At 37.9% G+C, this 12,422-nt stretch overlaps 1 protein-coding gene across 6 annotated transcripts in view; it reads left to right on the forward strand.

The window, feature by feature from the left end:
* Positions 1-12,422, forward strand: part of BCAS3 (BCAS3 microtubule associated cell migration factor) — a 494,341-nt gene that overhangs the window by 205,414 nt on the left and 276,505 nt on the right. For all 6 annotated transcript variants that reach the window (XM_037069813.1, XM_037069810.1, XM_037069814.1 and 3 more), the window contains 3 exons: positions 2,451-2,575; positions 4,513-4,678; positions 6,617-6,717. In XM_037069813.1, coding sequence (XP_036925708.1) covers positions 2,451-2,575; positions 4,513-4,678; positions 6,617-6,717 — 392 coding nt within the window. The remainder of the gene's footprint in view (positions 1-2,450; positions 2,576-4,512; positions 4,679-6,616; positions 6,718-12,422) is intronic.

A 12,422-nucleotide genomic window follows, 5' to 3' on the forward strand; every position in this document is an offset into this window, starting at 1 on the left:
TTGCAGTATTATTGTTTCCTGATGGTAATTCTAGTAAAACCACATAGTCACACAATTGGAAACTCCTTTAAAAGAATTCTGCAATGTTTCTCTCTCCCAATCTCTCTCGGTCTCTCTCCCAATTTCTCCCCTGCCCCATTCCCTCTAACTCTTTAGGGGTTAAAAATGACCAATGGAACTTAAAAGATGCTCAGTACAAGAACTCAACAGCTCAACGATAGTTGTTTATTGATGGAAATAAAGCTTGAAAGGAGAGTTTACATTCTAACATATTAGAACAGTGGTACAACTTAGTTGGTAGTACGACTTAGTACATATGGTACAACTAAGAGCATCATAACCAGAAAGAACAATTCCGGCACCAGTTCTGGAGGGTGCACATTTGTTCCGGTGGAGACGGCTCTTCTTCATGTTGGTAGGTTATTGCAGTTCTGCAAAGATTATTGGTATTTTAGGCATGGATGCGATCTTTATGGGTAATGATACACAGTGCTTAGGAAGTATTCTTGATGGAAAAATGAGACCTTTTCATCTATGGCAGTGTGCATTACCATGGATTTGGTAGGAAGAGAGAAACCAAAAGGACCAATCACTGGCCTCTGATCGAGACTTTGCTTTCTTGAGCAGGAATATGTCAAAACAGAAGGCTTAGGAGGTAAAATATATGAGGGACAATTTTAGTCGTGATGAGGACCTGGCATCTGAGATTAGCAAAGCCAAGTCTAATTTTTTAAAAATCAGGTGTGCTGTAGAGAAGGGAGTTAGCATTGCTGAGCACGATGATATGGGAGAGTTCCGATTCGGGCAGTCCCTTAGAGCTTCATGCACTTTACCTAACACAGTGTTTCTTAAACCTGAGCATGCACCTGATATCTGGAGGGCTCCTTAAAAAGGCGAATTGTTAGGCCGCACCCCCAGAGTTTTCTGATTCATGTGTCTAGGGTGCAGCCTGATGGACATTTGCATGTTCAGAAGTTCCAAGGTGGTACTACTAGCCAGGGGACAACACTCCGAGAACAAATATATTAACTTTTAAAATCTCCCTACGAGGTCCACACTACTACTTCCATTTTACATACAAGTAGTCTAGGCTCTGAGACGTTAGATAACTGAACCAAAAGTCACACAGCTGATCAGTGGTAGCCTTTGGATTCAGATTCAGGTTTCTTCCTTACTCCAAAAACCAGTCTTTCTCCATCCAACCATACTTTATTAAAAGATAAAGGATAATGAGCAAAACAAGGTAGGAATAATGTTACTTGACATTGGAGACCGACTAGCAGAGCAGGAGCATCAGAGCTCTGGAACTCTCGTGCCCCACCAGGCTGTGATCTCGACCAGTGTTCAGGGAGGCTGTTTTCCGGTGTGTGAGTTCGGGAAGACGGCCCCACCGTTTAATAAGGTGGTTGGCAGAATTGCTGATGAGCTGTGGGGCGGCCTTTCACAAATCAAAAAAGAAGGGAAATACGGGATTAGAAGAGGTTGGCATTAGAAGTTGACAGTGTGAAAGCTGATTTGGGGAAAACAAGTGCTTTTTAATGGTAGATATGTGAAAATGTGAAATAACAACAGTTACTTAATACGCCCTCAAACATGAGAAACAGAACAAAAATACACACATCATTTTCACAAATCTATGAAGAAAAAACAAATTGGAAGATGAGGGAATATAATTGCATTACATCGTTAGGTCTCCACATGCCTTCAGGGGTGTCCAACCTGCTGCCCATGGGCTGAATGTAGCCCAGGATGGCTGTGAATGTGGCCCAACACAAAATTGTGAATTTACTTAAAACACTATGAGATTTTTGTGTGTGTGTGTGTGATTACGTGTCACAGTGTATTTAATCTGTGGCCCAAGACAGCTCATTTTCTTCCAGTGTGGCCCAGAGATGCCAAAAGGTGGGACGCCCCTGGTAACTCTAGGTAGCACTGTGGCTAACAGCATTTTCAGGGTTTCATTGTGTATCACCTCATTATTTTCATTCGTGCCACCTCCATTCAAGTGAGTCATCAATCCCAAATCTTATGTATCAAAATGAAATGGTAAATAAACTATTTCACACTTGATCTTAGCCAAAAGGCTGAGAAGCGATAAACAAACTATTTTATTATTGTGAGATATTTATGCTGGTTCTTTGGTTCCACTTTGAAGTCTTCAGGGAATTGTTATACATCTGAAAAGAAGTAACTAGGATTTCACCAGCACATACTTCAAAAATGTGTTAATTTTTGTTGGTCTTATAAGTTGCTATTCTGATAGCGCTCTGGAACTTTGGACTAATTTTACTTTTCCTCCAGAGCACAGTCTCACACCACCAGTTATTAAGGCAAAATGCATGGCTGTATTGGAGGGTTTGAATACTTAGGGGTAGAATTTTAAGGAAAATATGTCATCTCAAACACTGTGAGTTCATCATGGTAATATTTTTATTATTTTATTTTTTAAGCAAAGTTAAACCACCTCCGCAAATTTCGCCCAGCAAATCAGTGGGCGGAGAATTTTGCGTGGCTGCAATGTTTGGGACGTCCAGGTCGTGGGTTGCAAACAGTGCAGGTCTGAAAAGAGAAAAAGGTGAGTATTTTTACCAAGAATTAAACTGGGTGTTTGTAATATTTGTTTCTTGAAGAAAAGTCATAGCTGCTCTCCTTGAATAACCCTGAACTTTAGAAACCACTTTTCCCAGTCAGTAAGCATGTCTTTCTCAACTACCCAAGACTAACCAAGAAGAAAGGTTATCTTTTCACTATATGTTAAATAAATTGCCCATTGGGTGTTTTTATTTTGCTTTGTTAGTGACCATTTATAGGTGTTCTCAATGTAGCTTTTACATTTTTGACAAGCTAATTTCACACCTTCTCTAGGTGTGGAGAGGAGAAACGTTGTTATCTTTATTTTAATTAAAATTTGTTATCTCTATTTTAGATATGAAGAACTTGAGATTAGTGAGTTTTAATATCTTAGCTAGAAGCAATAGTTAGTAAGTGATGGAACAGAGTTTGAAACCAGGTTTTCAAAGGCTAAATCTCGACTTAAATCATCAACAACTTTGCCATGTCATAAATTAAATAATAAAAAGTCTGCCACTCAGAAAAATGGGTCATCTTTTATGGTAACCATTGCTCTTTTGAATTGATATAGCTGATTTGTTTTTTTTTAAGGCCCTTTATTTACCATCAGGCTCAATACCTAAAATGTTTATATAATTACTGTTTAGTATGTGATTGCTTGTTGATTCTGTGTAGAAGAGAGTGCTTACATTTGTGGACCAAGTATTTAATTTTGAATAAGATCTCCCCCTTCTTTTAATACTATTAAAGTAGGTCACAAACCGAGTTGTTAGCGAGGCACTTCTTTGAAGAGTTCCACAGGCTGCATTGTTCTTGGCCAAATGGCTCTCCTTTACGCTTAACCCGGCAGCCAGACGCAGCCCCTTCCCTGTTATCGCCTTTCGGTGACCCTGTCCTTGGAAATAGGATCTCAGGCACAGCAGGTTCCTTACCTGAGTGGGAGAGGACACCATACAGTATGCAAGCCTTCCATTTTCTTATCCCATCTTTATTTTTTTGTTACCTCCGTAGCTTTACCGATGTTATCGAAATGACTTTTTGTTGCTAGTTAAAACCCTCAGTGAAGCTCGATTTCAAATGCTTCTCCCTTCTGTTCTAATTACCCTTTTAACTTGCTACTCCTTTATGCTCCACTGACTGGTCATTAGCCATTCTCTCAAATCAGCTGTAATTAATTCCTCTGGCAAAGAGATAAGGTGACCCACCCAGCATTCATGAGTGATTTTATATGCTCCTAGGTTTACTGTAAAACCCGAGAGAGAGGACTAAACCTGTTTTGGTACTGAGGACATGTGTACTCCGTATAAAGTCATTTGATTAGATCCATATTCAACACCTGACCTCAAAGTATGACTGGTCTTCATTTACCATGGGCACAGCGATCCCATTGATAGAAAGAAGAGAATTTGGGGGAGGAGGATATGTGTGTTTTCAACTGGTTTGTTTGTTTGAATCCAGAAATTTTAAAGAGAAGGTTTGCCAAGAGAACGTAGTTAGAAGGTGTCCTGATCTAGGCTTACAAAGGGCCTCTCATGCACTTGAGTGGGAACATCCGGCGTAACTTAGTCATTCACTGCTCTGTGTCAGTCTGTCTTCCTTGTCCCACCTAAAATCATTGATTTTTCATAATGTGGGACACATGTTATAGACAAATACACAAGACTGAAAAATATTGTTCCACTATATTAGAAATTTGAGTGTATTTATATTATTCTTGAAATACATTGCTTAAGATATAAAAAAAACATTTTGGCAGCATAGAGATTTTTATATTCATTAGTATATTCTTAAATGAGAGGCAACCTTTAGGCAAGGGGCAGACACCATGTGAAAAAAATTCCTGCGTTATTTTCTCCCGGGAGCCTCAGGAACTTGTAAAATTATGCCATCCTCCTTTTTTTGTCACTGTCAAACATCCAGGCTCTGTTTTTCTGCTTGCAGATCAGTCCAAACAAGTTGTCGTTGAATCTCTCTACATTATTAGCTGCTATGGGACCTTGGTGGAGCACCTGATGGAGCCACGGCCACTTAGCACTGCCCCCAAGATTAGCGATGACACCCCACTGGAAATGATGACATCACCTCGAGCCAGCTGGACTCTGGTTAGGTAGTACCTCCTTTTTTTCTCTTCTTTTTTTTGTTTAAGAAAAAGGTTGTTTTTTCAATTACAATTAATATACAATATGCATTTTTAATGGCTCTACTGCATAAAATATTCAAAGTATACAACTTGATAAGGTTTGACATTGGTATACAGCTGTGGAAACCATCCCGTAATTTACTGTATGAATTTATCTGTTGCCTGCAAATGGTGTCTAATACTGCTTTTTACTCTCTCCCTCTGCCCCTCTCTGTCACTACTTACCAATGGAGCCCCATGCAGCCTCTGATCTGCTCTGTCACTATAGGTTACTTTATGGTAGAAGTTTATATATAAATGAAATCACAGAGTGCGTACTTTTTTGTCTTGCTTCTTTCACCCAGGAAAGTTATTTTCATTCATCCCTATTGTGGCATGTGTTGGTAATTTTTTTAAAAATTGAGATATAATTTCATGTAATACAATTCATCCATTTACAGTGAATTTTCACTAGGTGTGGTGTATTCACCAACACAGTCTTCATCACCCTCAAAGGAAACCTCATACCCATTAGCAGTCATTCATTTCACTTCCCATCTCTAGATTTGCCTACTCAGTACGTTTCATATACATGGAATCATACAAAATGTAACCTTTTGTATCTGACTTCCTTCGCTTAGAATAATGTTTTCAAGGTCCATCCATGTTGTAGTGTGTATTAGAACCCTGTTCCTTTTTATGGCAGAACAATATTCCATCGCGTGGATACACCACATTTTGTTTATCCGTTCATCAGTTGATGGACATGTCCACTTTTTACCTGCCGTGAATTATGCTATTAAGAACATTTTATGTACAAATTCTAGTGCAGCCCAGTGTTTTCAGTTGTCTTTGGTATGTGCCTTGGAGAATACCTGCTTTTGAACTCCCTCCTCCTGGAATCTTTGTGTTACCTTTTTTTAGGACTTGGGTTTTATTTTGTTTTAATTTTCCACATGCGGAGCTTTAGTGCTCCCTCTTATTTTCAGTCTGATGCTTGCTGAAAATAGAGTGTACATTGAGGTAGCCACTGAAGAGAATAGAAACTAATATAAATAGATTGCAAGGTTTTCTTTAAAGTGATTTCCTAAGATACAAAGGTTAAGACTGTAGAAATGTTTATTACTCAGAGCCCTTCTTAAAAATACCTAGTCCTTAGAATCCTTGTAAGCTAATAAGGACCAGGAATTGAATCTAGAGTACAGCCTGTTCTGCGTAGAGCGCAGCGGTTACGGGAGAGCCCGAGAGGACTGGCCCTGACGTAGGTATGGAAGGAAGCAGACAAAAATGGACACAAAAAGATCCCTTTCTGTTTAACATTTTTAAATATTCTTATATTGATTTTTGAAGGCTCCAGCATTCGTTACTACTGCTTTACTGCACTAGATTAATCTGAACAATATCTTATTTATCAAACCATTCGTGAGGGGACAGATCTAATTAAAATTACTGCACCATCGTTGTTGAAATAAGTGGCTTATTTTGGAACTCAGATGCTGGTTAGGTCTGCAGTCAGTCAACCATTAATATAACTTTTTTTCCAATCGCTTTCACCTGCTTTATTTTCTTTGAAAATACACACATGTTCTGAGACCAGAGAGCTCTAACAATTGTCAGAAATTAGGTACAATTAGAATTCTGCACCTCTTCTTTGTCCAGTAATTTGAATGTCTAGTCTGTCCTCATGGAGGGGCTTCTGCTTTAAACTGATATTGGCTCTGCTCAGTTTGTATGACTCACTGCCACCTTTTTATTCTTTCTAAGCAGATGGCCTTGTGTTTCAGGTTTCAGCACTCCAACAAGTTCATTTTAATGATTACAAAGATAGTGTGAGTTTATATCAATGTCTGTAGGTGGTGACAGTGATGGTGATTTACGTACCATCTATTAAGCTTAAATATTAATATTCTTTTGCTGTTCCCTCAGAACGCCTCAATGGAATGAACTGCAGCCACCATTTAATGCAAACCACCCTCTGCTCCTCGCTGCAGATGCTGTACAGTATTACCAGTTCCTGCTTGCTGGCCGTAAGTCGTTCTTGTTTTGTTCCTTGCAGGCAGCATTTTGAGATTTCATCTTAGAATGCTGACTTTTAATGTAGCCACGCATATTACCACTGGTCCATCGTCCATAGGCCATAAACAGGTAGCTGGAGGCCAGTAAGTTATTTACCACGATAGAAACCATGAGACCTAGCACACACTGAGTTGCCTCTGGCTGTTCATCTTCCTTGGCCATGAGAGGTAGCCCTGCAGTTATGGAAGTTGAAATCAAGGCAATGTCTGGTGGGCTCAAAAGTTAAAAAAAAGAAAAAAAAAAGATGTAATAAACTTTCATAAAAAAACAGTGAAGCACTTTTCACTGTGAAAACTATCAGCAGGTTTTTCTTTTTGTAGTATTTTACTTGTAATAATGAAGTAATGATTGCAACTGCATTGGGTTTTTGTTTGTTTCGTTTCGTTTAGTTTCATGTCTGAGCCCTTACATTTGCAGAGCTGATTCGGGTTCTTTTTTTCCTTAAGGAGAAAATGCACAGCCTTGTTTGTGGGGGAATCATGAAAAGACAATTTAGTGTTTACTATCCAGTTTGTGGTCATAGAGTTAAAAATTCTTTACAATTATAATTCAGTTTTGTAGAATTGTCTGGATCCTTAATTAAAAGTCATGGCACTGAGCAGTGCGTGTTTTGAAAGAAACTTCCTAAAAATTAACATTATGCTTTTAATGGGGTTTTGTTGTATTGAATTTATTTTCTCACTTGGCGGTGTTTATATAGCATGAAGGAAAATATTTCTAAAACTTTTATTTTATGTTATATAATGTGTTATATATTATACTGAAAACAGAGAAAATTTGTTGATTGTGCTGTACAGTTACAAAACTCGATCATTGTAATAAATAGTTGGCAGTCTTGCTCTCTTAGGTAATTGAACTCACTGATTTTTCCCATGTGTATTTATTGAGTGACTTCTATGTGTCAGGCACTTGGGGTTTACTTAGATGTGGAGAGTTTGTTCTTCTGTTGTCAGTGAATTCACTGTCTGTTTAGAGAGAGAGGCATTTAATGAAAAAGTGAAATGCAGGGAGACGGGTCCATGGTGAAGAGTTGGTCTGTACAATGAACTACGAGGGCAGTACTTCAGTTGGCAGAGACTTTACAGAGAGGGGTAGTATGTAAGTGGTTTCCTGGTTCAAGAGCTAAGGACATAAAAATGGTTAGGTTCTAGATTGTCTAAGCATGTATTAAATTCCTTCATATGAATTAGAAAATTCATGACATTTGTATGATATTTAATTAAAATAATGAGCACATTTTCCTCTACCCTTTCATTGTGGGTGAAAAATAACTAATTTTGCAAGTCTCAGATATGTAAGAAAATAATGTGGGCAAAAACCAAATGCAACTATCTTTATCCCTTAATGCTTCTGTTCCAGCAAATTAAGCTCATTGGGTATTACTTGGTTTTAGCAGCTCTGAATACCTTTGCCCAGTTCTTAGAACTTCACAGATCTCCAGGTGCATGGTTTATGAACCGCCACTGTAGGCAGTAGCAAGCCGTCAAATGTTTTCAGGCATCAGAGCCACACCATCAGAATTGCGTTTTAGAACCATCTCTCTGGCAGTCTTGTAAAAAGAGGCTCAGAGGAGGGGCAGGGAGGGGAGTGGAGGCTGGGTGATCCTGGAGCAAGATGCGAGGGCTTTAATTAAGACTCTATTACAGAGAACACAGGACAAATCTGTGAGGTAGTACAGGGTTGGAATAGAAAGGAATTAGAGATAATTTGAAAGAACATAGTCACTGATGAATCTATGGTTTCTAATTAAAATGTGTAATATATAATGCATTTCCTGTTGGACTTTTTGAATATCAGATGGGCTAGCAATGGGATAAGGATGAAAAGGCCTGGGTTCTAGTTCCAGACTATTTCCCAATAATTTGATAAATATAAAACAGCAATAATAATAATTGCTGCTATAAAGGTGTTATGGTCAATGAGGCCAAAGCCCTTTAAAAACTATAAGACAATATATACATTTAAGCATCATTCTGTACTGTTATTACTTATCTCAAAAGTGCGTATTTTCAAATAATAGACTTCAGGGCCTTAATAATGAAATACCTATTCTGGCTCTCTGATTTTGACCATGTAATATCTGTTATCCAAGGAATGGATAATAATTAATATGCTTTTTCTTATCTTGTGAAGTGTTACTATAGCTATAATTAATAGGTAAAAAATACCAAAGAGACAGGTAATTTTGTAATAAGTATTATACTGCTTCTTTACATTGCGAGTATAGACACAGAATTTATCTGTACCTTCCATAAAGAAAGGTTATTTGATTGAAATTATTGAGTATGTGAGTATATTACATGACTGAAGGAATTCTGTTTGCAAAGCATGGACATCTGCATCAGAGAGTTAAAGGCCTAAAATACAATTGGTAAAAGCAATGCTGGAGCCAGTGTAGAGAGAACACCTTTGCCTGCTCATCTGTTTAGCTCTTTATGCAAGTTAGAACCTCATTAAGAAGACTTCTTGCTCTGGCCAGGTAGCTCAGTTGATTAGAGCATCCTCCCAATACACCAAGGTTCTGAGTTCGATCTCCATTCAGGGTGTCTGGGTGCATATAAAAAGTAACCAACAAATGTATAGAGAAGTAGAACAACAAATTGATGGTTCTCTGTCTGTCTGTCTCTCACCCTCCCTCCCTTTCCTTTCCTCTTTCTCTAAAATCAATAAATTAAAAAAAAAAAAGACTTTCTTATTACTTTCTTGCTTTTTCTCCAGTGCTCTTTACTGAAGCCATTTGAAACAATATGACTTCTTGAAACACAAATATACCATATGTAATGCTGGGGATTTTTTTTGTTTTACGTTACTATATTGAAAATCACCTCTTATTTCCTAACTTGAAGACAATAGATAAATACATTACTAAAGTATTTCAGCCCTGGCTGAATTATACTTTTAATAATCTACTTTGAATAATCCACTGGCTGTTGTGGTTTAGTGGATTGAGTGCCACCCTGCAAACCAAAGGGTTGCCAGTTCAATTCCCAGTCAGGGTACATGCCTGGGTTGCGGGCTAGGTCCCCAGTAGGGGGCGTGTGAGAGGCAACCACACTTGGATGTTTTTCTCTCCCTCTCTTTCTCTCTCCCTTCCCTTCTCTCTAAAAATAAATAAATTAAATCTTTAAAAAAATACAAGTATTTTCAAATGTAACCATTTGGAGTAAAACTCTTTTAACACAAATTTCACAGATGTGGCGAGCATTTCCTTTGGTTGTATTTGGACCTGTGGACCACGTGAAGCAGACTTGTGCAAACTCTGTAAATTAGAATAATAGTTGACGAAGAATGATATAAATCAAAATGGGAAAGAGACTTTGTCTCAGGGAAAGAAGAGCAGGATGTTTAGCAAAGACCCCCCCACTCCCCTTCCAGCCCAGTAACCCTAACAGACCCCCTGCTGGTTGCTAAAGTTTTGGGTATGTGGCGGAAGAGTGACTGGTGGGGCAAGGAAAGGAAGCCCTGCCTGAAACACTCACGACTTCTCACCTGACTTGAAAGTGAAGTAAGTAAAAGTGCCAAATTTTGTATATGTAACTGTAGTCACATTTCCTACCTATAATAATATAATAAAATAAAGGAATTTTGGACTAGCATTGAATCATACTTGAATGCTCCTCACAGAGATTCCTGTGGAGGCCGGGAGGACTTTATTACTTATTAGGTTGAGCCATACGAATTGCCAATCAAATAACAGCAAATTCATATGGTTTGAGTAGATTGATTAATTTATATGTGCAAAGTGAATGTGAGATGGTTATCTGATCTTGTTACAGAGCTCAGTAAAGGTAAAAGTTGAGAATTTATTAGTAAAAAATGTTCTGCTTTGGTCATAAGTAATCTTGAGAATAGTTTATAAAAAGATTATAACAGAGATTAGTTGAGTTTTTCTTCAAAAAATTACATGCTATAATTATCTTTTCTAAATTAGGCATTTTAACTACGATTCTAAAATAGTCTGTTTTAGAGCTTCCCAAATTGTAAATGAAAAACAGGACTTACTGAATGGACTTGGGGAATTTGTATTCACAGGGAAAAATAATGTTTCCTCCTTTTCTTTCAGGTAATTCGACAGTGGCAGTATTTTTAAGTTGCTGACATTAGCTAGCTTTGTTGGGGGAAGGTCAGATGTGGGTACATGAGAAGTTCCTCTGTAAGCTTACTGACTTTTTTCTTTGTTAAGTAGTAACAAAAGATCTTTCAATAGAAATATAGCTTTGATTCACAATGGGAAGGTGACAGGGATCTATAGAACCTTCCTGTGTTTTATTGGGAATGTAATTGTTTTCCTCTACCTTTAAAAGCATTATAGGAAAGGTGGGAAGAGGCTTTGACACCAGTGGAAAGGAATGGAGAACATTAAAAGTGGTTTAAAACAGATATCCTTCAAAGAAACGTGTTTCAATTTGATTTGTGTATGGAAATAATGTGCTTTAATTTCATTGAGTATTTCTTGAGGCTTCATTTCGATAATAGTAGCTCCACACAAAGGTAGAATAATAGGGATCAGATTGGCCATCCCACTTGAAACAACAACAAAAAATAGGATATAGTATAAAGCAACTGGACATCAGGGAGTAAGGGAGAGTGGTCCTTGAGAGATGGGAAACTAACGAGGTGGGCTCTACAGTTGCCTTAAAGAGTTTTCTAGGCTGTGTTGCAGTGATGGAGAATCCAAGTGGAATAGAGAGTGGGCAGCACTCAGAGCCCAGCAAGACCCAGGAAGAGTACCTATCAGCAAACTATCATAAGCTATTACTGTAAAACTTTTACTAAAACACAGCAACACCATTTCATTTTTATATTGTGTATGGCCACTTTAAAATAATAACCAAAGAGTTGAATAACAGTGCAGAAACCATATGACCCACAAAACCCTAAATATTTACTATCTGTTAACTCCTGACCTGGAATTAGCTGAACAGGTTATTAGAGAGAATAGATCAGCACAGACTGAAACTCTGAGTATCTGCAGAGGGTCTTCTTCTAGTATTTGACATAGTACCGGTGGGTGTGGGGAACTACGAAGCTGAGGAAACAGCAACCATCAGAGAATCACAGAGGGCACAGTGCCTAAAGATCCTACAGGGTCAGGAAGAGTAACACTAAAAGTTATCATGACTGTACTCCATAGGTTTAAAAGGGTGGAGATGTGGGAAATATTAAGAAGACTTAAAATTCGGGATATGAAAACCTAGGTATGAAAGCTGTATTGGATGAGAGTGAGAATAAATTAGAAATTGCTGAAGAAAATATTAGTGAAATTGAAGATAGACCAAGAGAAATGATCCCAAATGAAACACAGAAAGAAAAAAAATTAAAAACAGTTTTACTGAGCTGTAAGCTGACGTATACTTGAAACGAGACTTCCCAAATCAGGATGCTTGGTGGGACAGAAGAGATAGCCACAAAAATTTCATCTCTGATATAAAATCCCAGATCCAAGGAGAACAGTAAATCTCCAAACACAAGAAACATGAAGAAAAACGATACCATGTACCTCATTATCAAACAGCTCAAAATCACTTGGAAAGAGAAAAATCTTAAAAGCAGCCAGAGTTAAAAAAAGATGTTACGTACTGAGGAACAATGATGAGAATGACATATTTCTTTTAAGTACTGAAAGGAAACATCTGCTGACTCAGAATTTTATATT

The sequence above is a fragment of the Sturnira hondurensis genome, unplaced genomic scaffold, assembly GCF_014824575.4.
Source record: "Sturnira hondurensis isolate 20B ecotype Veracruz unplaced genomic scaffold, ASM1482457v3 Scaffold0018728, whole genome shotgun sequence".
NCBI lineage: Eukaryota > Metazoa > Chordata > Mammalia > Chiroptera > Phyllostomidae > Sturnira > Sturnira hondurensis.